This window comes from Eutrigla gurnardus (genome assembly GCF_963514095.1).
Source record: "Eutrigla gurnardus genome assembly, chromosome: 14".
Classification (NCBI taxonomy): Eukaryota; Metazoa; Chordata; class Actinopteri; order Perciformes; family Triglidae; genus Eutrigla; species Eutrigla gurnardus.
In genome coordinates, this window is record NC_139937.1 from 4,072,495 (window position 1) to 4,100,462 (window position 27,968).

General features: G+C 48.0%; 2 protein-coding genes across 10 annotated transcripts in view; one reads left to right on the plus strand and one right to left on the minus strand.

Annotated features, from left to right (window-relative positions):
• rusc1 (RUN and SH3 domain containing 1) lies at nt 1-15,960 on the plus strand. Of its 6 annotated transcripts, none has more exons than XM_084026233.1 (14): nt 1-109; nt 1,505-4,859; nt 6,921-7,757; nt 8,959-9,081; nt 9,187-9,263; nt 9,459-9,476; nt 9,721-9,895; nt 10,189-10,294; nt 10,422-10,468; nt 10,541-11,025; nt 11,111-11,355; nt 11,443-11,610; nt 12,462-14,822; nt 14,865-15,960. In XM_084026233.1, exons 2-13 carry the CDS (start codon nt 1,634-1,636, stop codon nt 12,625-12,627), a joined length of 5,673 nt encoding a protein of 1,890 aa, XP_083882359.1. In that variant the 5' UTR covers nt 1-109; nt 1,505-1,633; the 3' UTR covers nt 12,628-14,822; nt 14,865-15,960. The 6 variants fall into 6 exon arrangements, with proteins under 6 accessions (XP_083882359.1, XP_083882357.1, XP_083882356.1 ...); XM_084026231.1 differs by having other exon boundaries at nt 12,462-14,813; nt 14,844-15,960; XM_084026230.1 differs by having other exon boundaries at nt 12,462-14,813; nt 14,848-15,960.
• The window catches only part of LOC311024044 (uncharacterized protein), a 14,821-nt gene continuing 2,426 nt past the window's right edge, over nt 15,574-27,968 (minus strand). Inside the window, exons 2-14 of one of the 4 annotated variants that reach the window (XM_084026227.1) lie at nt 26,464-27,298; nt 21,518-25,595; nt 19,932-20,274; nt 19,577-19,747; nt 19,389-19,483; nt 19,231-19,304; nt 19,062-19,107; nt 18,922-18,962; nt 18,751-18,821; nt 18,487-18,665; nt 17,858-17,949; nt 17,591-17,733; nt 15,574-17,515 (exon numbers count right to left, since the gene is read on the minus strand). In XM_084026227.1, the coding sequence (XP_083882353.1) occupies nt 17,605-17,733; nt 17,858-17,949; nt 18,487-18,665; nt 18,751-18,821; nt 18,922-18,962; nt 19,062-19,107; nt 19,231-19,304; nt 19,389-19,483; nt 19,577-19,747; nt 19,932-20,274; nt 21,518-25,595; nt 26,464-27,087 (5,943 nt within the window). In that variant the 5' untranslated portion in view covers nt 27,088-27,298 and the 3' untranslated portion in view covers nt 15,574-17,515; nt 17,591-17,604. The other 3 variants (XR_014598269.1, XM_084026228.1, XM_084026229.1) reach the window with 3 other exon arrangements.

Sequence of the window (27,968 nt, forward strand, 5' to 3'; positions counted from 1 at the left end):
CACAGATGCTGAGGCTGCCTCCGTCGGAGAGAGATCCACATTCACGCGCACTGGGATGCGAGAGTCCGACGAGATGGAGACCTTCATCCATCTTTACCTGAATCGGATCGTGAGTCGAGTCCTTATTTCATATCTCACTATATAAATGGATATGTGTTTTAAATATGTCTGTTCAAATGAAGCTGCAGAGTCTAGTCGGGTATGCGGAACCCTACATTGCACACGGAGCCTGCGTAGATCAAGAAACCTGTGATTCCGCTATTAATTCTATTTCTTGAACACTTGTCAGGTAAACATGTATAATCCTTGTCAGTCTCAGCTAGAATCTAAATATGATGTGTGACATTCTGAGTGATGATACGGTGCGGATGGGCCTATATATCAGGGCGATGCGGTTGGAGGGACCTCTCTCCCTCCCCCTCCCTCCCCCATCCTCCCTGTCTCCATCAGCTCTGTGGGATCGATAAACGCAGGGGTAAATACTGTGCACGGGACGGGTTAAATTTCATCTCAGGATGTGCTGTGTCTTTGTTTTATTTCAAGGCTTTGTTGGCTTTAATGCCATTCCGACGGAGGCCCGTGTGTGAGCAGCCACCGGAGTGATTTATATTCCTCAGTGATGTGAAGGGCACCGTGGAGGAATATGTGAGCAATAGCCCTCGGTAGATGGGCTTTTAAAAGGCACGCTCGGTGCTGTCTCAGTGCTGCCTGATTATTTCATGCTCTAGTTAAATGTGCAGCCGTTGCCCTAGGTAAAGTGTTTCCTTTAACAGTATTTCTTTTGATCTCTTACCGGATGGGCTGGTGCAGATGGAGACGCGGCTCCGATACTCTAGACTCATTTACACCAGGCTCAGTGAGGCTGAACATGACTGAGAACCATGATGAGTGAGTCAGTTATTAACATGGGGATCATGTCATGTGGTATGTGTGTGGGTGCATGGTTGTATTGGTATGGATGGATGCATATAGATAGATGGATGAATAGACAGATGGATGGATGGATGGATGACACCTTGCAGAAAACCATCCCTTCATGTATTCGTTCAATGGAACAAGTCTTGAGGGACCTCAATGTTTCCAAAAACCTGAATGCAATTTGTTTCATTTTTCAACAGATCTGCCGATTATTTTTTTGGTCAATCAATTAAGCATTTTGTCAGAAAAAAATAGTTTTAATAGAATCCAAGGTGATGTTTTCAAATGTCTTGTTTTGTCCGACCAACGGTCCAAAATGTAAAGATGTTCAGCTTCTGATTCTGAATATTTGGCCTCAGCACCGTGTGTAAGGCAGCGTGTGTTCAAATCACTCCTGTGGCCTCCCAAGACTCAGGCTGGGATAATTACAAAAGCCCAAAAGAAATTGCATTTTAATGAATAGTCCAGATGACGGGTTTAACTTCCAAGACATAGCTGAATAATACGTGTAGAACCAGAAAGCGTTCTTAGCAGAGCTGTTTCCATCGTGGTCGTTATTCACTGTGTGTCTCCTTTCATGTTACAGGATCTTGGGAGTCAAGCCAGGATGTGACCATCACAGTGTGTCATAGTTTGGATCCGTCCTGCTTTTACAACCCTTGTTTCTATAGCAACAGAAATATCAGAGTAATCTAAAAAGTCCCACATTCCCACAATGCAGTCCTCCGGCTGTTCCTCTCAGCCTGCAAAGACGCGGCGCTTTGACGTCAGCAGGCGGACCGGTACCATAGGCGGACCAAAGTCTCATGGCCCCGCTTTCCAGAGGGAGGATAAAAATATGAACACGATCACCACAGCCTCCCCACGCCGGGCTACGAAAGGCCCCTCTGCACCCACCAGGACCAGGGTGGGAGTGCAGCCTCGAGTGCCAGTAGTCCAGTCCAGGTTTGGCTCACAAAAACAGGCTCCCACCTTCTCCAAATCAGCCAAGCCCAAACCCAAGACTGCTCGTGCGACTGCAGCAACCAAAATTGCACCGGCAGCCGCTGCGCCTCCTCTTCCCTCTGTTCTCCCGCTTGACCCGAACTGTAACGAGCCAAGCCTGCCGTGTCTGTGCTGCGATGGCCGTTCCCCACAGGACAACAACAGTATGTTCAACCACAACCACAACAACAACAACACCATCTCTATCAGACAGCAACTGCAGCTACCGCCTCCTCCGGCCCCATTGCCCCTGAGGCAGGATGGGAAAGGGGCCAAGGAGCAGCCTCAGCCTCCCTCCCAAGCACAGGCCCAGCTGGAGGCCTCCGCCCGCCCCGCTGCCAGTCTGCTGGAAAATGAAGGCAAGAACGCAGACGCTAGTGCCGATCTGGACAACAAGAAAAACGTAAAAGTGGAGGAAGAGGACGACGAGGAGGAGAGCAGTGGGGATATTGATATTGATGAAGATGAAGCTGAAAATGATGATGACGACGATGATGATGACACCCTGGTCCCCTCGTGCTGTGACTGTCCCCCCTCCCTCCTGGAGTTCTCGCTGTCCTCCTCCACCTCCTCCTCCTCCACTTCCATCAGCTCCTGCTCTGATCTGGAGTCTGATAGTGTGGATCAGTCCACCTCCATCTGCTCTTCCCACGACCAAGATAATCTGTCCGATGCTCTTTCCCCCAAAGACCGCTGCCCCCCACAAGCCCCTGAATGCCAGCCTCCAGCGCGTTCACCCCCATCTCTTCCTCTTGGCCGCAATCCCTTCATCTTAACATCACATTCCCCGATCCCCCCTTGCTCCCCAGATGAGGGCTACCCCTCTGCACTGGACACCCCTTCTCCTGACTACTTTGGCCTCAAAGGTGATTCTGAGGTCACCAAACTCGGGTTGCTTGACTTTCTGGAATCAGTCGGGGAGTTTGGGAAAATGGAGCGCTTCAGCCAGGTGATCCAAGTGGCTCGATGGGATCTGGAGGGGGAACAACACTGGGATGTTCTGAGGGATCGGATAGATCACCTGGATCGCCTGGAGAAGGTAAACAGGGAAGTAAAACTGGCTTACATTGCCAGACTCCATGAAAAGGGATTTGATCTGGGAGATCTGGAAGAGCAGGATCTCTCAGATATCATGGATGAAATGGGCAACATCGACATCCCCTGGAAGTTGTATAAAAGCGGCAGAGGAGCGATGGGAGACTCTCAGGAGTTTTCAGATGCAGGGGTTGACCTCACTGCTCCATCGGACAGTGAGGACCCCCTCGTTCCTGACTCCATCACCCCTTCTCCTGTCGAGCCGCCACCTAGACCCCCCAAACCTCCAGCGCGTCATGCCAGCGTGAGCTCTGACCTTCACAGCTACATCAACATCAGCAGGGAGACCACCTCCATGGCCGTCTCCACCTCCCCTACATTGTCTACTTTCTCCCCTAACTCCTCATCCCCCACGTTCACCACTTTTAGGTGTGAGAAACCCCTACCTCCATCTCCACCCTGCATTCCTCCTCTTCCCACCGCTAAAGCGGTCCCTTACCTCACCCTTTATACCACCCCTTCTCCACCTCCATCCATCCCCACCCCAACTCCTCCCATCCCTCCCCCTCGGAAGCGCCACCTCGCCAGGAAGGAGGCACAGCGACTCGCTGCTCTTCAAGCGGAAAAGGAAAAGACCCCCTTTTCCCTTCCTCCTCCAACCACACGACCCCCGCCGCTGCCTCCTCCGCCAGTTATCTCAATCTCCTCGTCTCCCCCTGCCATACCACCTCCACCTGCTCTGCCTCCTCCCCCATCCTTCCACACACTGGATGTAGAGATTCGAAAGCTATTGATGCTTGCTGGATTGACCCAAGCGGAGCTCCTCAAACTCAGCCCAGAGCTCGGTGTTTGTGTTGGGGGGTTGGAGGGTGAGGGAGATGGAGATCACGTTGTCTCATTCCTGCCTGGGGAGCCACATGAGTTCAGACTAAAAGATAGGAGGGAGGAGAAGGAATGTGACACCGAGTTGACGGCCAAAGACAGATGGGGCAGCAGAGTGAAGGTGGATGGAGATCGTAGAGCAGATATGGTTGAGGAAGGCAAAATGAAAGAGGACGCCACACAAAGAACCACCTCGTTCACTGAGATGGCAAGGAGAAGGAAGAGGAGCAGCGGTCTGACCTCTGACCCTTACTACAGCACCGGTTTTAGCAGCACACAGGAAACTAAAGCAAAGAATATGAGCTTTGAGTCTTTCCGGTATCCTGCCGAGGGACCAGATTCACCTCCCCCTCCTCCTCCGCCTCGTCCCTTACCCCCAATCCCCCCATCTGTGCCACACCACAAAGTCAGCACTCTCCTTGCAAACTCTGCGCAGCCTGAGCGATTTGATTGGCTCATAGCATTCACCCCCGACAGTGAAGCCCCACCACACCTTACACGTGACAGAAAATCACACGTGGAAACTCAAAAGAAGCTCGGTTCCTCAGGGTCATCTCCAGGGTCAGCGCCAAAGGTCACAACTTTTAAAGAGCTGCGTTACCGCAACAAGAGCACCTTCCTCCCAACAAAGGTGATCACCGATCCGGACCCTGACCCAGCAGTTATCACTCCAGACGCAGATATCCTGTACAACCTGAGGTGGAGAAGAGAGACCATGGGTGGCGACGGCAACCAATGGGAGTACACCTCTCAGGCTCAGGCCTTCTTCATGCAGCCGCCACCAGCCCTCACCTCGATGGCCGCGCTGAAGGAAATGCTTCAGAGAGCCGACCAAGCCGGAAGACAACCGGAGCTGTGTTCATCACAGAAGATTGGCTGCTCTGCCAGTGACAGCAGCCTGTGGACCATGGGCAAAGAGTGGGAGGGTGAAGAGGTCAAGAGGAAGGAAAAGGAAGGGAAAGAAGAAGAAGATGAGGAGGTGGAGGTGGAGGTGAGAGGGCGAGCCGATGGAGGAAGGACTCTTGAAACAAGAACTACAGGTGAGTGGGAATTAGCTTGATGATGCAAATGATAATAAAGGAGGGACGGGATTCTGCGCATGTGTGCGTTTTTGTGTGTGCCTGGGAGAAATCCCAGTTACTCAGTGTAATTTGAAAGACAGAAAAAAAATCAGGGGCAGGCAGATGACGGAGAGAAAATGGTGCATTTAACACCATGGGACAGTACAAAATAATAGAAAACAGAAAACCAAGGGTTGACTCAGTTATTGAAATGATGAATGGAACGAGAGTGAAGAAATGGAGGACGATCATGCGTCACGGAGCGGCATGATGCGTAATATGAAGGACAAATGATGAGGGATAAACATAGGGTGAGGGGAGACAGTGGAAGCTGCAGATGGAACATAAGCACCAGTGAGAGATGGAGGGATAAAGACTGTGAGGGAAGTGACGGTAATATGAGGAGAAAGAGGAGGTTGGAAACTTTCCAGCCAGTCTTTCCTGCACTGGTTATCAAAGTGTGATGTCATCACTGCCTTATTCAATTATTCATCCACTCTTCGGGCCAATGGGAGGGGGATAATGGAGTGCCCGCTGAGCTCACCACCTTTCTCCTCCTTCTTTCTATTTCCACCTTCTCTTTTCTTTCTATCTGTGTGCAAACACACGCATAAAACATATATTTTGTGTCTTTTTCTCGGCCTTTATTGGTTTTAAATCCTATGAAACTTGGGATGTCTCTATGCTTTTCTCTTGCCGTCTGTCTCATCTCTTTGCTCCGCCCCACCTTTGCTCCCTGGAGTGGCACAGCTATGTAGCTAAGATCAAGTTACTTGTCTCATACAGTGCTGCAGGCTGCCACATAAACAAAAGGATTAGATTGTATATGTGTGATTTAAACTAATCATATTCTCAACCAATCAACTGCTTATGTATGAAATGTAGTAAAAGTATTACACTCTCTGATTGTATAATCACTTTGGCATTATGTTTTTATGAATTGACCTTTGCTTCTTGATTCTAAAAGTCGCTGAATTACTAATGATTTAAATGCTGCAGGAGCTTCCCTCAAAAACCAATGCAACAAGAAACAGAAATAGGTGTGTACACCTTTAAGAGCACGAGGGGTGGATCTTAGCATGTGGACCAATGGCTGAGAGCTAGTGTCAGAAAAATAGGAAGTATCATGTGTTGGCCACAGTTCAGAGAGAGCTCAAGTCTAAACAAGGTATGGTTTCTTGCTCGTTTTGTGGTCTAATGACCTCATAGTCTGTCACAGGTCGTTGGGTGTAATGAAAATGGTTGTCGCCACACAAACTGTGAACCTCCACTGAGGCAGACGGAACAGGCAGGAAGTCTGTATCTGTTCACTGACTCAGCATTACACTGTATGCTGTACTACTGGAGAGGGGAGGGGGGGGGGGGGGGGGGGGGTGGACGGAGCTAGAGAGGCAGAGAAAAGAGGTGATCTGGAAGGTGAGGGTGGCATGCACTGCAATCAATTATAACACGCTGATGTGCTCAATATTCATAACTCTAAAAGTATGAAGTGAAAGTGAAAGCAGATGCCGCAAAGAAAGCCCACCATTGAAATGTGATGAATCTCTGTGATTGATTTGAATTCATGCTGTGGATGAGGGATAAGTGGCAGCTGTGACATCACTCAGCTGTGACACAAGTTGTCAGACCCTCTTCAATGACAGGCTTGTGTAACTGCCCCTCACAAATCAACTCCATTGCCCCCGTGCCCTGTCAGTGTGGAACTGTTTGACCTGTTTGAATAGGGCATTACCGCATGGTGTTACATGATGATGATCTCTGCTGGAATACACTCATGAATGTGCATTTTTCTCTCTCAACAGACACTAACATTTTCTGCATCTCTCTCTCCTTCCCATTTCTCTGCCACATTTCCGTTTCTTTGTTGATCTTCCTTGTTTTTCTCACCCGTCCATCCCATTCTGTTGTTTCCATTGTTTGTCCACGGCTCCGCTTTGCTCCTTCATATTGCTTCGCTTGTGAGCCTGCCCTCTTCATCCTGACCCCTGCACTTACAATTTTTGCCCCCCCCCCCCTTTTTTTACCCTTTCCAATAAACAGTTTCCTCCCCCCCACTGTCCCTTGCCCAGTCCTCCTCCCAACCCTACTTCCTCCACACTGCCCTCCCTTCCTATCGCCCAGGCTACTGTAACTCCCAACCCTTTGCAGATCCCAGACCCCGCCGCCATGCAGGCAGGGAGTCCACAGACAAACGCTGTAGCACACAGTGGGCCCCTGTTACCAGCTCAGCTTGTATCCACGGAGACCACTCCAGCCCCGATAGAAGCGCTGGCTTTAATTGTGAATCTCTGGATGATTTGGGTGTAGACTCTCCCTGTGATTATGAGAATATCTTCAACACACACGGGGACATTGCGTCCGAATCCATCTGTAATTTTGACTCTCTATACTGCGGCGACTCAGACATGCACCTTGAATCAGACACACTTAGTGGCCCCACAGAGGCTCCAGGTTGCACCACTCCATATAAGAACATTGATGTCATGATGACGTATTCCAACAGTGCTGGGGATTCACTGTATTCAGAAAAGCGCTCACACTTGCATACAGATCACAACAGCAACAAGGCCAGGACGTCTAAAGAGCTCCCTCCTCTCCCTACATATTACCTGTATCACCCTAAAAACTGCCCTCTGCACAAGGGTGCCCCCCCTCGCCTCTCCCCTATCGGCGCCCTCTCCCCTCCCCATCGCTCAGGAGCGCCACCTCCAGGCTTAGCAGGCTTCTGCCTCAGCTCCCCGCTTTTCCCCCGCTCTCACACCTTGCCTGCCCTCGCTGCTCCCCTCTACTATCCAAACCTCTACCCTCCTATACCGCCCAGGGCGCCCCCCCTCCCCCCAAAACTCCACCAGGCTCCTCCGCAGTCACGCGTGGCGAGTAAGACTACTCTCTCTCTCTCTCTCTCTCTCTCTCTCTCTCTCTCTCTCTCTCTCTCTCTCTCCATCTTACACTCTCTCTCTCTTGGTCTGACATCTTGCTTGCATGCATGTCTGTCTGTCTGTCTGTCTGTCTGTTTCTGTCTTTGTTCTCTGCCTTGTATATACTGGCCTTGACACTTTTGTCACTTTTTCGAGCCGAGGATTTGCAGATTTGAAAGAACGGGGTTTGTAGCTGTTTTATCAATCAGAAGGTGGATGCCTGCAGGACATCATTATCTATACGTCCTTTCAAATTTGCAAAGGGCCTTCAGAGGGGTGACAGCTGTTCCTGTCAGAGTCTAGAGTCACCCTCATCACTTTCTCTTCGTCGTCCTCTGTCTGTGTGTCAGCCTGTCTGTCTGTCTGCGTGTCAGCCTGTCTGTCTGCGTGTCAGCCTGTCTGTCTGTGTGTCAGCCTGTCTGTCTGTGTGTCAGCCTGTCTTTCTGTCTGTCTGCGTGTCAGCCTGTCTGTCTTGTCTGGTCTGTCTCCATGTTGTTTTTGTTTTTGCATGGTGTGTTGGAATGGACACATGCATTTCATGCCAGGCAAAACCCAAGTAGCTTGTTGATGATAAATAATTGTTTTATTTCAGTGAACCTTTGTTTTTTAAATCCTGCACATTTAGGCCATTAATTAAGTAGTAATGAAGTTCCACTGCATCCTGTTCATTTTATGAATGTCTTTATTTCTATAACAAGTTTATGTAAAACTTTTTATATGAACATCACACCGTACACACCTTCTGCCCTTTGCACATGTGTGTAATTGGATCTGTCCTGACTGATGTGGTAGCTTATACCCCCCCAGCTCTGCAGTTTCTCCTGTATGCTTCTATTAAGTATGTATGAGTGTGAGTGTGCATGCATGGGATCATGTTTGCCCCTGATGCATACAGAAAGTTGTCTTCACAGATCCAGATGTTAACAGCTCACCACAGCAAACCAGTATTAGCAGGATGTCCTCGCACACTGTTTGTTGTCAGTGGTATCATCTGCTTCTAGCTGCCTCCAATGCTTCTCATTGCTTAATCGCTCCTACTAATAACACTAATAGTTTAGTTATGGAATTCCTGTCTGTGGTGAATCATTTCATTTAGCTTCTGTTGATTTTTTTTAAATACAAATTATAGGAAGTAATTGCTCTTTTGCTGTCACTGTCAGCTGTTCGCAGTGTCTCATTCGCTGGCTCTGTACAGAGGACAGAGACGTCCTGGATGGGCGAAGATGTGAAGCATCCGATGAGAGGTCTGGGCCTGTCCGCTCTGGGCCTGCATGAGAAGAAAGGTGTGTGTGTGTGTGTGTGTGTGATCACCTGTCCAGCTGTATATCTTCGTCCCTGGTGTCTATAGCTCTTCCAGTTTAAATATAGACCATTGTTTCCCCCTCCAGCTCTGGTCAGTGCGGTCAGTGTGGCAGTGGAAGCCATCTTGGCCCAGTTCAGCTCTTCCCGGACCGTAGTTCAGAAGGTCAGTCGCCGCTGAATTTACGAATAACAGAATTAAGTTGTCATTGTGTTTTTCCTTGTTTGTTTCACTATTGAGACGTGTTCTCTTGCACAGACGAACAAAATGTCTTTTTCTTTTCTTCATTTATATTTGGAAATGCTTTCCCTCCCTTCCTCCTTGTTCTGACTCTCCACATTTTGTTCCGTCTCTCCTCAGTCTCTCTCAGTTAACAAGGTACTAGAATATCTTTAGATAAACCAATCTTGTAGTCCTAAGAATGTCTTTGTTAACTAACCCCAATCCCTCAAATCATGTCTCGTCACATCATACCGACCCTCCTCCCATTGTTTCTCTCCAAACCACCATTTATGTGTGCCATTTTCCTTTCCTCCCTCTCTTGAGTCATCACTTCTGTTCTATTCCCCTGTCTCTCCCTATCACTGGACATCTTCTTCCTCCCCCTTCCTCCCCTCCTCAGGCGTTATCAGGAGACAGCGCTGTAAATCCATCTCTGGGCCGTCTGGTGCTGCAGTGTCTCTGCCCTGCCCTGCACAACTTGCTGACCGATGGCTTGAAACCTCATCAGAGTGACGTGATTGCAGGCAGGAGGCCAAATTCTGCCTGGGGTCTGGTCCAGGCCTCAACAAGGCCAGGTAGCACACCACGCATCGTAGGAAAATGAGCATTTATCGACTAGCATATGAAGGATTTGATATTACTTGTGTCTTGATTTTTCCACTGGTTGACAATAATACGCTGTGGAATTTGTCTGCTTCTCGTTTCCCCACACATCACTCAATACTTGTTGATTTTGTGTCGCTGACGCTGAATTTAGAGAACAACCAGATGCAGCTATCGACTGGCCAAGAGTTGTCTCTCTCTTTCTCTTTATATATATCTGTGTATATATAATGTTCCTCCTCTTCCTCTCAACTCACTTCTCAAGGTCCTAAAGATCAAGCGTTGTTCAACCTACAAGTCCGTGTTGGAGAGCTGCCTCAGCTCCGACAGAGCAAACACCGCTTCAACGCATTCCTCCTTGGCCTACTGAAGTGAGTCCTAATCCTCTCGAGTAGTAGCATGAAAAGTGCTCAAATAAGTGCTTCAAATATAATTACATTTGAATTTTCCTGCACGTCCTCTTTGTATCCTCACTTTTCCTCGTTTTTTTTCTTCTAGTACGAAGCTTCTTGATTCCTGGCTGTCTCACCTTCAGTCTTGCAGCGGTGAGTTTCCATCACTTCCATCTCCTTCTTGTGGGCATTCGTGTGTTTAACGGTGACCTCTCTTTCCCTCAGATGTGCTGGAGACATATTACCGCCCCGCCTCCTTCATGCGTCTGTCGCTGACCGCCTGCCAGCCTCTGTTCGAGGAGCTGCTCCTCGTCTTGCAGCCTCTCAGCCTGCTGACCTTCAACCTTGACCTGCTCTTCCAGCACCACCACTTAGAGCCTGACAGTCACAGTCCCGAGATCCCCGCTCCGCCGTGTCAGGATACTGGATCCCAGCTTTCAAAAGAGGCGTCCCAATCCCAAATCACAGGCGGCAGCTATACTGAAAGCCTCTCAGAGGTAGACTTTGAAAGCCCAGAATATCGTGCAGCCAAAGAAAAACCGTCACCATTGAGTAATGAAAAGAATGAAGGAGCAGGGCAGCCCACAAAAGCTCCGGTCACTCTTAGGCAGACAAGTCCTCAGCTGTTGTGGGTGCAGGAGAAGGAAATTGCAGACTTACCTATCCTCCCTGATGTAGAGGAGGACAGCCTCGCGCAGCAGGCCGGACAGGTACTCTCCTTTGTGTGGCTGTACAGTGTTTCTATTCAAATATGTGTTTGTGATCCTGTGGGGCTGACATTTTTTTAAATCATAGGTGATCCAGCAAGGATGGGGGGCTGTGATGCGCTGGGGAGGCCGACTGAGCCACAACCTGTCTGAGCTGAGCCTGAAAAAGGAGGAGGTAAAAGCAGACCTGCCGGACCTCCAGGCCCAAGCGAGGAGGGCAATCCCTGACTTGGCTCTGTTGAGCAGCGGTGCTCAGGTTCCCTGGAGTCTGGGCCGGCTTTTTGGAGCCTCTAAAAACCTCAACAGCCCACCGGGTCTCACACCACCAACCAGGTAGGCCAATGAATTTAAAATATAACACTTGAGTCGCCCGCAACAAAGCTTTCAGAGAGAACCATTGCCTCTCCTCCTTCTCGGCAGGCGTCCCTCACAGTGGCTGGCTCCCAGCGTCACCGCACTCACACGAATGGTGAGCAGCAACTCCGCTCCAGTATTAAGGAGGGCCCTGGAGCCCCAGGGTGAACGTGAGCCAGAGTCAGAGAAGGATGTTGACACACTGGAGATGAAGGATAAACCCAGAGCGCTCAGGTAAAACTGACATGAAGCAGTGAAGGGTATAAATGGTGGATTCATGCATTTGGTCGTGGAGACTCAATGAAATCGGGTGGGAACTATAGATAAATCTATGTTGGTATCTCACCGTTTTACACTTTTTACAAGCTTTAAAAATGACTCTGTATTTAATAAGTCCATAGATTGATGGTTCAGCTCACTCATTTGAGATATCACATCCATTTCTGTATCGACACAACTCATTTTCACTTTTGTTTTAAATTCTTTTAGAATAATATCACATTTTGCATCCTTTATATCTATAAAAGAAGGAAGCGTGGTGTCAAATGTGAAGATGTTTGGATGAGCAGCTCTTAACAAAGCTGCCCCGGAGCCAAGCAATCAGTTCTGAACATGGAATGGACACTTGTGATTGTGGATAAAGAAAATCATGCCATCATCCACGACTAGGGTGTGGCATAAAAACATAAAATATTGGTCGACTGGACACTACACTGACTCTGTTCTCATTTCAATAATACATAGACATCTTTGGCATTAAGTCAACACTGAAAACTTTTCACATTCTTTTGATAATGTTCAGTATATTTTTTTTACACATTGCACCTTTTTAAATATGAGCTTATGCAATGAGCTTGTTAGTTAGTTTGCTAGTTGTGGCAAGTTTTATCCCTTTTAAAAAGACTTCTTCCACCCTCCCAGAGCACCGTGGGTGTGGGAGACACCAGAAATGCTCCTGTTATCTTAAGACTATAATTGGTGACTCATCAGCAACCCTGCATTGTGACTCATCCAAGATGTGTTTGCATCATATGGTGCCTATGTAGAGGATTTGGGGTGAGAACATCTCTGCTGTCTGTCCTCAGGTCAGTACGGACGCTGTGTGACCACTCTGGAACGGGTTCGGAGCTCACCTTCTGCAAAGGGGAGGAGCTGGTGGTGTTGGGAGGAGTCGACCAGGACTGGATACGCTGTCGTCAGGGAGATAGAGAGGGACTGGTACCTATTGGCTACACCTCCCTGATCATGTGACTTCGGTACAATAACTGCTGCACTCAATCAATAAAAAAACAAAATAAAACAAAATAAAAATTATATATATATATATATATATATATATATATATATATATTTGAGGCGGGTGTTGAGAGGTAATGGTGAGGCTCCACTACTCTGAAAGGGATATTTCACGCTTGCTTGGTTCGAGTTTGAGTTGAGCGCATAACGCCATCTGCTCTGCTTTACGTGCATTGGGAGCAGTCTGCAGCCCTCTCCCTTTATGAACATATGGGACTCCCCCATCACAATCCATCTAGTTTGGTAGCATTAAACTAATGGATGTTCCCAGCAGGAATGCAGCAGATGCTGTGAAATAACGACTCAAGACAAATTTAAACCATTTCCAACTGGAAGACCTTTGATCTCGGAGTGAAGTATCCCTTTAAAATGTTCTTTTTCTCAATTCCGGGCCTTCCTTGTCAGCCACTGATCTGAAAACGATCACAGGGGAGATTCTGTGCCATCAATCACTTGCAGATGTGAGAGCTTTCAGATCAGAGGCTGCCTGTCCTTGAGGAGGCTCCGGTCGACAGCCTGGGAAGAGCCACGTTGATGCCTCTAGCCGTCAGCTGTAGAGGGCGGCAGCGGCGGCCGCTCACGGGTTGTCGGGTGGAGAAAGCACGTGAGAGTACTGGGCCAGAGCTCCTGTTGCATACTGCGTAGTAATGTAGTGAATTGTAGCCGTGTAGATCTGTGTTCTATTGACCTTTCACCCCTATTGACCTCTAACTTTTATCGCCTGGTTCATGTGTGTTTGACATGTTTCTGCTATTATATTTGACTGTATAAATATACATAAAAAAAAATCTATATATATATAGGTATATAAACTGAGATTGATATTACCAAGATAGATAGATAGATAGATGAACAAGAGAAAGCAGATAATAAAATACAAGCAGCAGCTTAACACTGTGGCCACATTGAGGACGTGGATGATTTAAAAAAAAAAATGAATGCATTAGTTCTTAATCTTTTCATATGCGACTTTACACACACATCGAGTGGTTGTCATATGTGTTTGTTTTCAGTATGAAATCCAGTATCTTCCCTCCTGTTTGCTTCATGTATTGCTATTATCTTGACATCATATTCATAAAATGATTACATTTAGCCTCATACCTTAAACACTGTATGCATTGTAATGTGCCACAGATGCTTTTGAATGAATACCAGAAAATACTTAAAGTACCTATCCATCCCACACAGTTACAGGAATATCTGTATCTAATCTCTCAGCTCAAGTCCAAAACCTCACAAGGCCAGCATCTGTCGGAGTAAACGACTCACAAAAACTATGCTCAGCTCTTGTTCAACACTATCTCACCTTAAACTTAGATGCAGTGAGAAGATTCCAGATATATGTAATTCATAAACGCTACTGTCAAGTCTGTAGGTTTGGTGGCTGGTCTTCACCTTGTACCTCAGCCTTTGTATTTCTCTTGACCCTCCCCCACCATGTTTGCTCATCATAATCATTGACATAATGATAGTGGTAGTAGAAGTGGTGGTAGTGGAAGTGACACGTTGACTCTAAACACATTGCTTTATGTCTTATATTTATTAGTTATTCTCTAGATTCTGTATTGATGACTATGCATATGGTTAAATGTACTTCTAAAAAAAATAAAAAATAAAATAATATTTAACTGGAATAGCTAAAGTTATTACAAAAGAGCTGGATTCTAACTGGTCAGGAGAGAGGCTGAGACTAAAGGAACTCCATTTAATGCAGCAGGAAAGTTTCATTGCTATCGATCGATCAGGGAAAGCTCAGTGCTTCAAAGTTTCCTCATGTTATTGTGTCAATGCCATGTAGCATGACGTCACTGTCACTATGGCAACTGTCCGGTAGCATTAAGATGAACCAGTGCTCATAACTTGTAACTTATGACCACAATAAAATGCCATCAAATGGATGAAACCAAGAAATAATGTCTAGATGAAGATAAAAAAAATATCAGTTGACACATTCAATTGTGTTTCTATATTTTTTTGTTTTTGTTTATTTGTGAGATTCTGGTCTAAATGCATATGTTTGAAAGCTTTTCATTTATTGGATGTACTATTTATTGATCTTGAAGTTTCTGAAAGGAAAAGCTCTATCTAGTGTCTATCTATCTGGGTGTGTGTGTGTGTGTGTGTGAGAGAGAGAGTGTGTGGTGTGTGTGTGTGTGTGAGAGAGAGAGAGAGTGTGTGGTGTGTGTGAGTGTGTGAGAGAGATCCGTACCTCCCTCCAACCCTCCTCTTTCTCTCTGGTGTCATGTAGCCCGTAGACTTCCCTGTGTCCCAGATTGCATATAGTTCAGTGCCCCTCTAGTGTCAGTCACTGTCCACCTCCTGCATGTGCTTGTTTGTAAATACACCAAATAAAATGATGAGTATAAACCAAACCTGAGCGGCTGTTTTGAGTCATAATTTAGCTCTTGACTTCACGTTAAAAGCCTCGTAAGTTGGTTAGTTTATATATTAAGCCATCAGGAAAGGGCGGAAATATGTTGGAATGTGAAATGTGACAGGAAACTACATTACATGTGTCAGATTGCAAAAGAGGTAAAGACTCTGTAAATATCTAACTACACAAATATGTATACCTACACACTCTGTCCCTTTAGCTCGTCTAAGAGATTTCTATGACTTCTTGTTGCTATGGAAAGATCCCAGGATGCCGTCGGATGCTGTGAAGGGCAGAGAGAGGAGAATAAATCTCCGGAGTGAGCTACAGCCCTCCCCCATCTTGTAACCGTGTTCCTGTGACGGCGTCCTCCATTGTGGGTCATTATGGAGGACAACACAGTGTGAGGTATACAATCCAACACCACTAGATAGCACTGTTAGCTCAAGCTGATTAGAATCACTGCGGTAACCTCCCCAAACCCACAGGCACGGAGCGAGTGATAACACCAAGAGTCTGCAGGGTTTAGTACTAGTAGACATAAAATGCTTTTATTATTATGGTTATAGAGGCAAAACGTCTGAGCTGACATTCTATGGCATTGAGTTACAACAGTTTTTTTTTTTCAGATGCACATTATCAGAGGCAACAGGCAAAGGTTACATGTCATGCAAACTAGATAAATAACTCTTTATGTGTACCTTTGCTATAAAGTTAATCATCCACTGGCATTAATGTAGTGCTCTTAGTTAAAAAAGGAAAGAGGAAAAATATACATACATTATGTAAACAGTCAAAGAAATTGCACTTTCTTGGCTCGTTATTAGAAGCCACACTACTGAAAGAGAGCAGAAATTGAACAATGGAAAGACGAATTCACTGTCACTGATTGTCTGACCAATAAAAGAAAACATACACTCAGCTAACAAAGAGACAAGTTATGTTGTTCTACAAAAAGAAAATCATATACAATCATAGTCAAATTTAAGGACAAATATATTGGTCAGCTGTATAATCTGTTAAAAACGTGTTAGTAAAATGAAATATTTGATTATTAAGTTGTATGTATAATCCCAATAGTATTGTCATGTACGATACTCATTTTACACGCTACTGCTGATAGAAGGAAAACGGGTCTCTCTCTATGTACATTCACAAGAACTTAAACGCTTATGGTAACTTCCACTAGGTGGATTAGCCCAATGCTCCTAAAATGAGAACAATCTACTATGCAACTGTACAGAAAAATGACCTCCATCCTCAAATATTCACAACTTAAAAAAACAAAACAAAGGAAGTCCTTATATAGTCCTTATCAGAGGAGATATTGCTTTTAAAGACTGCATGAGTTCACTTAGGTACGTACACGAGACAACATGGCACTTCTACAGAGCATTTTGGGGCAAATCAATTCTAGTTTTCTTTCTTTCGCCCTAGGACATTCTGATTGTCAATGCTCTGGAGCAAAAACATTCTCAAAGGCAGTCTGAAGTAAACAGAAACACTTTTTAACCCCTCTGTCTCCCTTCCCTGGGAAGCAATACTGAAAATAGTCAACAATACAAATTCCTATCATGAATATATTTTGCCTATCTCTTCAGCAGACAGTGCTCAAGTTGTCTTTTTTTCTTCAAAAAAATAACGTCTTTCTTAAAACCTCATTAGAAATTCTCTTGCAGCGATGCCAAAATTCCTATCACTAAGCCCACCCCCTCCACTGCCTATTCACTGGTACATAGCAGACACTGTCTTGGTGAAGTAAAGAAAAACCCGACCACTGTCTCTCAACAGCTTTCAACTGGTTCACTTCTCCTTGTATCATTTTCCCAAAGGTGCAATGTAACTTTGAAAGCTTAACGAATAAATGAGGGGTTCAATTTTGACCTACTTAGGGCCCAGGCTACATTTATTTTGTTCCCCCGGGCAGCTCCTGAGCTCCTTGTCTCTCAGAAACTCCAGAATTGAAATACTGAGTACCATATGTGTCCACTTTCAGTCTTCGACCAATGTCCGTCCTTCCCAGTTGGCTTAAGGTGCCTAAGTAAGAGCAATCAAGGTGTGTATGTGTGTGTGTTTATAGTGTGTCCACTCAGCATACGTACATACAGTCTTTAGTGTGCTTGATCATCCAGCACTAGTGCAAATTCATTTCAGCTGGTCTGTTTCTTTCTTTCATCCGGGACAGTCTGTCTCAGTTTCTCTCATCCCTCGCCACTTGGACAAAAGATGTGTTGCCATGGTTTCATGCTTGGTGTGATGCCCTTCAGAGCGCGAGGTTCACCACACTCATCTGTCAGTGTGTGAGATGTCTTTCTTGCTTTTTTGAGCCGCTAAAATTCTCCATCTCTCTTCTTCCTTTTCCTCGCTCGTTCTCTGCAGCACTGCTACGGTTAATAGCAGTGCTGTGACATCACTTCCTGTCCATCTGTCCTGGTGGGCCTGGTCCCTTTCTCAGAGCGGTCCCACCTATGTAAAGGCAAGATATCATCAACAAGTCAATGTGTACATATCTCTCAGAGTCCCTCCCGGTTCTGAACTTACCTCTGTCGATGAGCTTATGAATGCTGCAGGGTCAAAAGTAAATCATTCAGCCGCTTCCTCCTCTGTTCTCTGCTGCAGACCTCGTCTTCCCCTCCTTTTTCTTCCTCTCCCTCCTTCTCTTCTCTGTTCAGGATTTTGGTGGGCTGTGGTGAACAAGCATGCACAACTAATTTGCTAAAGCAGATTGTTTTCCTTGTGGAAATTTGCATTCTTAAAAGAAAAGTTTTGTTTGGTGTCTTTTTGGTACGTGGGCAGTGCTTCACTCACGCAGGGGCTGGCAGTGAACAAGCTGGAGGTGCCCTGACTCCGATGGCGGGGGTCACTGCTGATAACCGTCACCTCCACCCCCACGTGCTGATCTGAGAGTCAGAGATCAAACAGTGATCTGCATGTTAGCGCCGGCGTTTGCAGGAGAGGATGACAACAGCACATCGTTTATTATCCAGATATATCTGTTATTATGCAAGTGTCCTTATTTCCCCATGATTCCTATCTGCAATCGGTCACGCCGTCTTTGATGGAAACGGTGTGGTTTCACTGCTAATGGGGGGAAAGCTGATGTCTGCCGGGTTCTGGGACACCAGCGGTGGATGACAGAAACGGAGAAAAATTTCTGCAGGCTGAAATTCTGTGGTTGGAAAAACCACTTAGTTTGCGCTGCTGAGTATGATATGGAGAGACAAGCCAAACATGAGGACGACGGGCTGTAAGCAGAGCACACACACACATACACACACCCACACACATACATGCACACACACACACAAAGTAAAAGACACAACACGGGACACCAGAACAAATCTATACAGATGTTGAAATGAGTTCAACCACGTACACGTATGCATACACAAACACCTACAGAAACAAAAACTAACACACACACTTGCTTCATGGACCTGACTTGATGTGGCTGTCGTCCCCATTGGCTCCGTCACAGGGCAGACGATGTTCTCCTCCGTTCTCTCCCTCTGGGTCTCCTGGGTCTCTCTCCCTCTCTATCCTCAGGCGGATCTGTCTGTCTCTCACAAGCTCCCAGTTCCTTACAAGGAAAACGTGGTGTTTCACAACAAAGCTCCTGCACCGGGAGAAACGGGGGGAGAAACATTAGCCGACACTGAATTCAGTAATAGTTCAACGTGGTGCGTGAGCTCTTCCCATACCTCTCACTGCAGCTCAAAGGCTCCATGTCGAGGTGAGGAAACAAGCTGGTGATGTCACTCGAGTTCTCCTCCTGAGAAACAAACAAAAAGGAGGGATGTGTGTTAGTTTTCACCCTTCATAACGCTGCGTTCTTCACTGGAGGGAAACAACCTGAAGTCACATGAACTCACCGCTGTCTGATGAGCAGATACAGTCCTCTCCTTCAGGCGGCCTGAGGGAAACAGAGGGGGAGATAATACGCTGTATGAGAGCGTTGAATTTGATCCGTCCACTAAACCTGAAAATAACACGTTGAATACGAGCAACTCACAGTAACGCCGCTTCCTCTTCAGGGGGACAGCAGGCTGCTTTTGAAGCTGTGACAACACAACATGAGAATTACATCCACAAATCTCCTTGTGACACGTCTTTCATCCATCCCTGATGATTCAGGCTGACCGACTAGCTTCCTGATTCTGTGTTCTGGGGCTCCACTGTACCTGATTGTTCTGCCACAGCCACATAACATCATAAGGTAACTGGAAATGAATTCGCTTCAGCCTAAGGTACTTCCCTGGAGGACACAAAGGCAGTTTGGATGAACAATGGCGGCTATGACAAACTACAGCGGTGTGTTTGGATGTTCCTCAATACTCACCAACATGTATGGGAGCAGGTAGAAGGCTGTATTCATGCTCCCCCAGCGTGTGTTCCATACTCTCTCTGCACGACTGCTGAGATTGGGAGGGCGGGCTACGGAAGAGACATGTTAACTACATAAACAAAAGAATCTCATGAAAAAAACATCATTTTGTAATAGTTTGTTTATGAATTGAGTCCGCTCACTCTGTAGTTTTGTAATCATCAGAGTAAAGACCCGCCCTCAGAAACGTCTTCCTGGGAGGCCCGTCCGCTCTCTCTCTCTGGATGGTTACTGGTGGAGACGGAGCCTGGTCAGCGTCTGGTCGGCTAAAACATTCAGGGGGGGTGTCACGCTCGGGTTTATCCTCAGCGACACTAAAAGGAAAGCATGAAGAGAGAGAGATAGAATGATAGAGAGGAAAAAGAGAAAGAGAGAAAAGGCACTGGTTTAGCACACAGTGCTGAAAACAGTGGGTTAATATAGCAGTAGTGAGTGGTTGTATTTAATTTTCAAGTCAACCAGCTCAGGTACTTTCATAACACAGTTGTGAGCGTTTACCTCTGATGACAAGGAGAGTCACCATGTTTTCTCTTCCGGACCCTCTTCCTCCTCGCCTGCAGATCCAGCTCGGTGCCCTGCGGCACTGTGTCGCCTCCTCTGTCTCTCTCTGGCCCTCTTTCTTCTTTTCTCCCTCCAGCGTCTCTCCCATCTCGGCCGTGTCCTGGCAAGATGTCAGGCGATGACATGGAGGGAGCTGCAGGTGAGTTTGCGGGGGAGGGGAGGGCGGAGGGCAGCGGGTGCTTTCTGGGCCGCCCTGGCCTTCTCTTCTCCCCCCCTGCCACACTGCCTGGCCCTGGCACAGTTTTCTGCTGCCCCCGGCTTCTTGAATCACCTTGTAAACCTGCAGTCATTGAAATGGAAAGAGGAGGGGTTGAGGTGTGGGGGGAGAGGGGGTGTAAGTGGCAGAGAGGAAATGAGACAGATGTGGATCAGCGATTGAGCCAGCAGGAGGTGTGAGGTGAGGCCATTCAAGGCTGAGTCATGCGGATGGGACACAGATTATGTGAGTCACAACATTTCCTCTGACCAGTTCACTTCTGGGAAATGCATTAAGAAGTGATTTATGTATGCACGTTCACAGCAAAAAAAAAAAAACCCACAAGACTGTGCAGTATGCATCTTTTCTAATACAAACATGCACACGTATGCACTCTTCCACCAGAAGGGTTTTTGCACCTCGGTTCATGTGGAACACGATCTGAAAAGGCTTAGCAGACAGAAAAGAGTGTGCCTGTGCCACTGTGGCGCACATCAGAACACATGTGTTTAGTTAGATGACGAACTGATGTCGAATGTATTCCACTTCTTTGAAAAACAATGTCTCCCCCTCACCAGCTCTCTTTGCCCGCATTGTGACCTCTGTGCTATTCCTTTATCAATCTCTCCTGACTAGGTCATCCATCTTTCTGTTCCATTTTCCACAGTCCCTTACAAGACTGACCACTCTTTCCTTTTTCCAAGTCGAAACGGCCATGTTGGCGGGCAGTGAAGGGTAGGCCAGGCTTTAAATAGCAAATCTGGTGGTTAACTAATGACTGTGTTCGCTGGGTAGCCCTGGGCTGCAACAGTGTGCAGTTCGCTGCCGGCCGGGAAGATTTCAAAGATTTGCTGGAAGATTTCTATCAAGACGCTGCCCTCCTGCTATAACACTTTTTAAAAATTCCAACAGAGTGGTTGTTGAGTGTGTGTGACTGTGTGTGTGTGTGTGTGAATGTATGTGTGTGTGTGTGTGTGTGTGTGTGTTAGGCATAGCTCCAGCACAGCAGAGTCTGAAATTGGCTATAAAAAGAACGGAGTCTGATTTCCTCTCAAGCACCCTCCAGGCTTTGATGTGTGACTCAACAACACCTGAGAAAAAAGCAATGCTCTCACTATATTGGGCAAACTATTGGTGCCCAAATCCCATCCTTACATACTGTAAATACAAAAATCTGTCATGACCTCTTTAATCACGGATCAGCCCAGACAGCCAGAGAAATACTTGCAGTATTTGCACCAACATTAGCACTAATGCTAACATGACCTCACAGACAGAAGCACAGGCATGTCTATTAGTCACACATGTATTGATCGAAAATCCTCACCTGATTCTCTCCTCTCGGTCCATGCCGACTCATCTTTCCTCCATGACCTGTCTCCACTTCCTGGATTTCTACCGCCCAATCCCCTCCTCAGACCCCTCCCCCCTGTTGTCATGGCAGCGGATGTGAATAGGTTGGTGTGTGTTGGGGACGGAGGTGTCCTGTACAGGTGCGACTCGTCCTCGCCGTCTTCGTCCTCTCCGTCTGATGCGATCAGTCTGCCTGCATGTTGCTCCCCAGTGAAGCCTCTCCAGCTGGGAGTTGAATTTCCAAATCCTTTCCCTCCCAGTCCCCCAAATTTTGTCCAGCTCTGGCCCAGGCCGCCCCAGCTTCCTCCAAATGAAGACAGGTGAGAGGAGCCCAGCCCCAGTGAGGTGAGGGATGTGTGTTTGTACCTCTCTCCTGAGGATGAGGATGATGATGATGCGGCAGGGGCAGACCCCATACCTCTTGACCCTTTCCTTCCTCCTTCCCCTTGCCCCAAAATAAACCCGGACCTTGGCTTTGAATTGGCCAACCCCTCTCTCTCCATTCCATCTTCCTCCTCATCCTCCTGTAACTCCTCCTCATCATCCAAGTCTTGCTCGCAGTGCCTGTGGCGGTGTTTATGTTTGTGTTTGTGTTCGCTCCTCCCACAGCCACAAGAGAGGCTGGATGTGAACCCTGAGCTGAGGTGTGGGCCTCCTCCACTGCCTCCTCCTGTATCTCCCTCAACCTCTCCTCCTAAGGCTCCCTCCCTCAGAAACCTGCTCCTCCGCCTTTGGAATCTGGCGGGATTGAGGAGGAAGTGGGCATGGTGGGGCTGATGCGGGGCATACTGGTGTGATGAGGGGAGCTGGTAGGAGCCGGGGAGGCGGTGGTAAAGTGTTGTGGCTGGAGGATAGCTGCTGTAAAAGCCCATATTTTCTATGGTCTCCTGGAATTTTGACGGGCAACCACATTGCCTGCGGTCTGGCTTCCTGTTGCAATGCACAGGCTGGCAAGAGTAGAAAGGCTGGGGGGAGAAGGAGGGATTTGGGGGGTAAGGTGAAGGGTGAGGGGAGTAGAAGCCATTCAGATTGATCCTGAAGATGTTGGAGCGGAGAGAATGGGAGGAGGAGTGATGACGCCTCCCTCCAGGTGTGCTCCCACTCCCATCAAAGCCCTGTCCCAGTCCCGTCCTCGCCCAACTCCGCCGTCCGATATGGACCTCGCTGAACTGGCCGATCAGATCTTCCAGCTCAGCCAGAAACTCTGGATCCTGCATGTGCAGCTGCTGATGCTTCTTCTTATGTTTATTCTTCTGTCTCTTCAGTGCATTGTGCCCAAGGCAAGGGTAATAGTCCAAATTAGTGCACTTGTTGTGTCCTGGGCAGGGGCACGGGCACAGGCAAGTACAGGAGGAGGAACAGTCGTAATCCCTCCGCCTGTGCCTGTGTCTGTCTCTGTGTGCAGAGTTGGTCATAGGGTTTGTGTGTCTTGGCATGAGAGAGAGGGGTGAAGAGACAGGAGAGGGGCGGTCCACAAGAGAGGAGGGGTGCCTTTGACCCCCCAGAATCACTCCTGACCCCTGACCCAACCTGAGCATGCCCCGGACTCCCCTCATCTCCGCCCGCTCAGGAACACTGTTGTTATCGGTTCCAATCCCACTGTCACTGGGCAGCGTCTCCTCGCTGTGTGACTCACTCCTGGGGGAGGGCGTGGCCTCTTTCAGGTGGCCAGGAGAGCCAGGTGTGTGATGCAGCGGAGGCGTGGGACAGGAGAGCTTACATGAGGACTGGTGAAAGGGGAAGTGATGCCTTCCCTGACATGGACAGCTCTTCTTCACAAAGGGAGAGAGGGATGAGGAGGAGGGAGGACGGGGCGAGGTACAGGAGGATGATGGGGAAGGGAGAGAAAAGGGGTGAGGAAAAAGTAGGGAGGATGTTGGTTCCGTGAGGCTGCCCTCACTATAAGGGCTCTGGGCGCCACTGGAGTGGGTGAGAGATGGGGAGGGAAATGGGTGAGAGGGAGGGGGCTGGGGTTGGTTAGACGAGAAGAGAGATGTCTCAGGGGGATTGGTAAACAGGGACGACTGAGTGGCATTCTGGGAGATGGCGTTAAGGTTGGTGGTTTGGGCTTTAGGCTTGCGTCCTCGCCTCTTGCCCATGTAGATGGTCCCTCTCTTGCTCACATTGATCTGAGGGCCCAACTTACTCCCAAAGGAGGAGGACAGGGCTGAGAGTGTGTGTACTGTTGTAGTCTCCATTGATTTACACATTCTCTCAGAGGGCTCGCCATCCGCCGCCTGGCCGGCCCGTCCCTCCTTTCCCACAAACCCAGACAACATCACCTTTTGAAGTCGCCTCTTCTTTCTTTTCTTCATCTCGTTAATCAGCCTCCTGATCTTAAGCTGCCTGTTCCCCTTTTCGGGAGGATGGAAATCTTTACTCCTCTCGGCCCCATTCAGTGCATCTCCACTGTAGTCCTCGGGGAGGGGTCGTTTGGGAGGACGGCCCCGCTTCTTGGGACTGGATTTAGGCTGACCGGCACACTGCGGTTTTGGACTAGGCTCCAGCACAGGGGCTTTCTGAACTCTCTCACAACCCAGAAGAGGCACCTCAGTGGGGACAACGTTTGGTGAAAGCCTCAGGGGAGGTTCATCCAAGCTAAAGCTGTGAGATTTTGGGCGGCCCCTTTTTCGGGCAGGGGTGGTGGGGCATCTGGAAGCAGGGGGGCTATGTTCTGATGTGGAGTGAATCTGTTTTGGGGATGGAGGTTTGCTTGCAGAAGTGAGAGGGGAGGAGCTGCTGGTTATGAAGCTAGAGGAAGCTGGGTGTGACTCATCAGTCTGATGGATAGCGGCCTTGGCAGGAAGGGACATCTTGGGGTTTTGGGGGAAACTTAGTAAAGGATTATGTTGGGAATCTGAAGAGGCTTCCTGATTTTCCGCCCTCTGAGCCCGGTGCACCAGCTTGGTCCAGCTGGGCCTTCTGGCTTTACGTTTCTTAAGGGGACGGCTGTCCTGCTCTTGGGGGGGGAAAGGGGGGGGAACGGGGGCACGGGCAGAGGGAGTAGGCAGAGAGGGAGGGGCAGAAGAAGAGGGGTGGCTTGGAGGCACAGTTGAATGTCTTGAGACATCTTGTTCTTTTGATTTACTGGTGTCACCTGTTGCTGTTGCTGGCTCAGCTTGTTTAACTGGCTTGTCATCTGTCTTGTCTATCTCATCTGGTCTGCCTGGATTCACTACTTTACAGGTTTTATCCAGTTTACCAGAATCAGCTGTTTCACCAAATGTATTACTCTCTGCTCTTTGTCTGACGGGGCTAAGCTTTTCCCGCCTTTTCTCTGCCTTCTCTCGTTCAAGTTTTAACTCATCCCTCCACGTATCATCAGCCCTTTGACCTTCATCCTTTTCTTTACCATGCCTTGATTTCCCATCCTTCCCTTTCTCCTTTTTCTTCTTCTTCCCCTCCTCCTTTCTGCTCTCACCCTTTGTTCTGTCAGCCTCCAACCTATCTCGCTTTGATTTTTTGTCTTTCCGTTTTTCTTTCTTTGCTTTCTTCGCTTTGTCTCTATTTTTCTCTTGAATGGACTGGAGAGAGGGATCCTGATCTTGGGATTGGGCAGAGGAGAGCTCCACGGTGGGGGAGGACTGTGGTTTAGGGGTGACTGAAGAAGAGGAAGGAGAGTCTGGCCTACTCTTATTGGACAGGCTGAGCTCTTTATGGGATCTGGTGGTGGCTGGGTGTTTTATCGAAGAGTCCATGGAGGAAGCAGAGGAGCCACTGCTGTGTTTTCCAGCTTTGCTTTTCGACGAGGTGGAAGTGCCAAGGATGTCGACGGAGCCTTTTCCATTAGATAATCCCTTCTGTTTTGTCGTCTGAACCGAACCATTATGTTTCTTTGAGGTCTTCCCTTCATTTCTGATTTCCGATGCAAATGGGGCTTTGATGCATTCGGTGGAAGGAGCAGTCAAAGCTGTCTGGTCTTTTGCAGGCGAGCAGGGTTTGTGTCCTGCAGAGACAGGCTGGCCATTGACACTAGGGACCTTCTCTTTCTTCACTCTCTCAGATGAGCCATTTGATTTCACCTCTGTGTTTTCGGCCAGTTTGAGAGGAACCTGTGGAGAGCAAACACAGAATCTCTGTCACAGACAACAATGGCTGCGACATCCACTAGTTTGCTGTTGACAACGCCGGAGTACAAAAGGGAAAAGACAACAACGGAAAGTGCTTTTGATTTTGTCCGCCCATTAAAAGGGAAACGGAGAACGAAATGACTCAATCAGGCAGAGAAAAGAGGGCATACTGAAGAAAAGGAGAAAGTGAGGTGATGGAAACAGGAATGGGGATGACACAGAAAGGAGAAACACAGAAACAGAGAGGAAGGGAGTGGGACAGGGACAGAGGGGGAGAGAAGGATAAATGAGAGCAGGTAGCGAAAAAAGGGGATATAAAAATAGACAAGAGGGACAGATATAGAGAGCCAAGCAGAGAGGGAAAGACAGAGAGAGAGAGAGAGAGAGAGAGAGAGAGAGAAAGCTGTGCTATTGGAAGCTATAAATTGCCACTAATACAGATGAGAAGGCTTGACATTTCGTACTTGTCCTGTAATTTTGGTATGCTGCAGCTTGAGTGGCGTTTGTTCCGCTAAAGCAATAAACTTCCCCCTGGGTGATTGTCATAGGGAATGATGGACCAATGTCTGTAATGGCTCCTAGTGGTTGCTGTGCTGTTGTCCTATTTATAGGTCCGTTTATGTAAATTGGCTGCTTAGGTTTCAGTATTGAGACAATAGCTCATTTGACCTTATTACAGATGAGCACAAAGCTGGGCCATTGCAAGTATGCCTGGTGGTTAACTGCAAAAAAAAAAAAAACAGACCTACAGCACATGTGTGAACACAATATGTGTCACTGACACGGCGACATGATGTTTATCTGTGTGTGTGTGTGTGTGTGTGTGTGTGTGTCCTTGTCATTAACTTACCTGTTTGGGATGCTTGGCCCCTTGGCTGCTTATGGCAGGGACTGAGCCTGTCGTGGAAGCTGTTGATGATGATGATGTTGATGATGATGCAAGTGGTGGTGAAGCAGCAGATGCAGTCAGTTTGGATGTGGTCTGGACAGCATCCAGGCCTGAGCCTTGATCTCTAGTTGCCTCGTCTGGAGCGGAGCTGGTTTTGTCCTGCTGTCCCCCTTCCCCATTCCCCCTTAGCAGTCCTCCCCTGGCTTGTCTCTGATAGGTCCTGATGGTGGGCTTGCAGACGTAGCTCTCCAAGATCTTTGGCGGTTTCTTGGTGCGTTTGGCCTGCAGTCCAATCCGGAGTCTTACATTCCCCTCAGGGCAGCTGGTCTCTCTGCCAGAGATCTGAAGCTGTTGCTGCCCTGCGCTTCCACAGCGCCCCTCGATGAGCAACTCCAGCACTGCCCCCTTGTCTCCGTCTCTCTTTTTCCCTGCTCCTCTTTTCTCCTCCTCCCTTTCCCCTACATCTCCATTCTCCCCCTCGCCCCTCCTCTTTTTCTCCACCACGTCAGAGTCTTCAGATGCAGAGGTGGGGTCCAGAGTGGAGTTTGTGGTCGGAGGGGTTCCCCCCTTCACTCTCTGGTCCATAAGAGATGTCAGGGGGGAGAAGCAGGATGCTGTGAGGTTCCCAGTATAACACTTTTAAATTACCCCGGCAGGGTTGTGGAGATGAAGAGCAATGGGCAGAATGTAGGTGCCGGTCAGGAGATTTCCAAAAGAATAGCCCGTTTTAGTCCAAGTACAGTTGCCCTCCGTCATCCAGCGAAGGAAGATCTCTCTCTGGTCCTTTAGGCTTGAACTGAGATGGAGTAGGTATGAGGCGAGAGAGAGAGAGAGAGAGAGAGGGGGTGGGGGGGGGGGGGGGGGGGGGGGGGGGGGACAGACAGAGAGACACACAGAAAGATAGAGGCCAGTAATTAGTCATTTCAGTGAGCTCAGATGCTGAGTAGCAGAAGTACAGGAACTGAGGGGAAAGTCCCCTTCCTGCAGGCAGCTGTAGAGAGGTGCTAACGTCTGTGTCCACAGAGATGATCTCATCATACAGAGAACCTACAAAATCTCATCACCCAGAAGGCCAATCGGCGTCACCGATTCCCAGAATGTCGGCACTGACTGGAAGAAAGACCCACTCGCATTCTTCAAAAACAGCCTCAGCTGGTTTTCTTTAACAATCTGTAAATAACGGCAGCTCTGGACGAAAGCAAAACGCTCCCTCCACCTCTCCACTTTTACTCATGTTCGAATCCTCACCCTACCTCCTCTCCCCACGATCAATATATCAATCAATCAGCTCCTGACTGATTCAACACTTGATCCAGTCTCCTCCCCTCCTCTCCCCGCTGTCTTTGCGCCTTCTGTTCTCAACTACTCCCACAAGCACTTCTCCTCCCACCCTTCCCTCCGCTGTACTTTCTTTTCTCCCCGAAACTCCCCTTTTCATGTTTGGCAGAAAGCATTTGCATGCATTT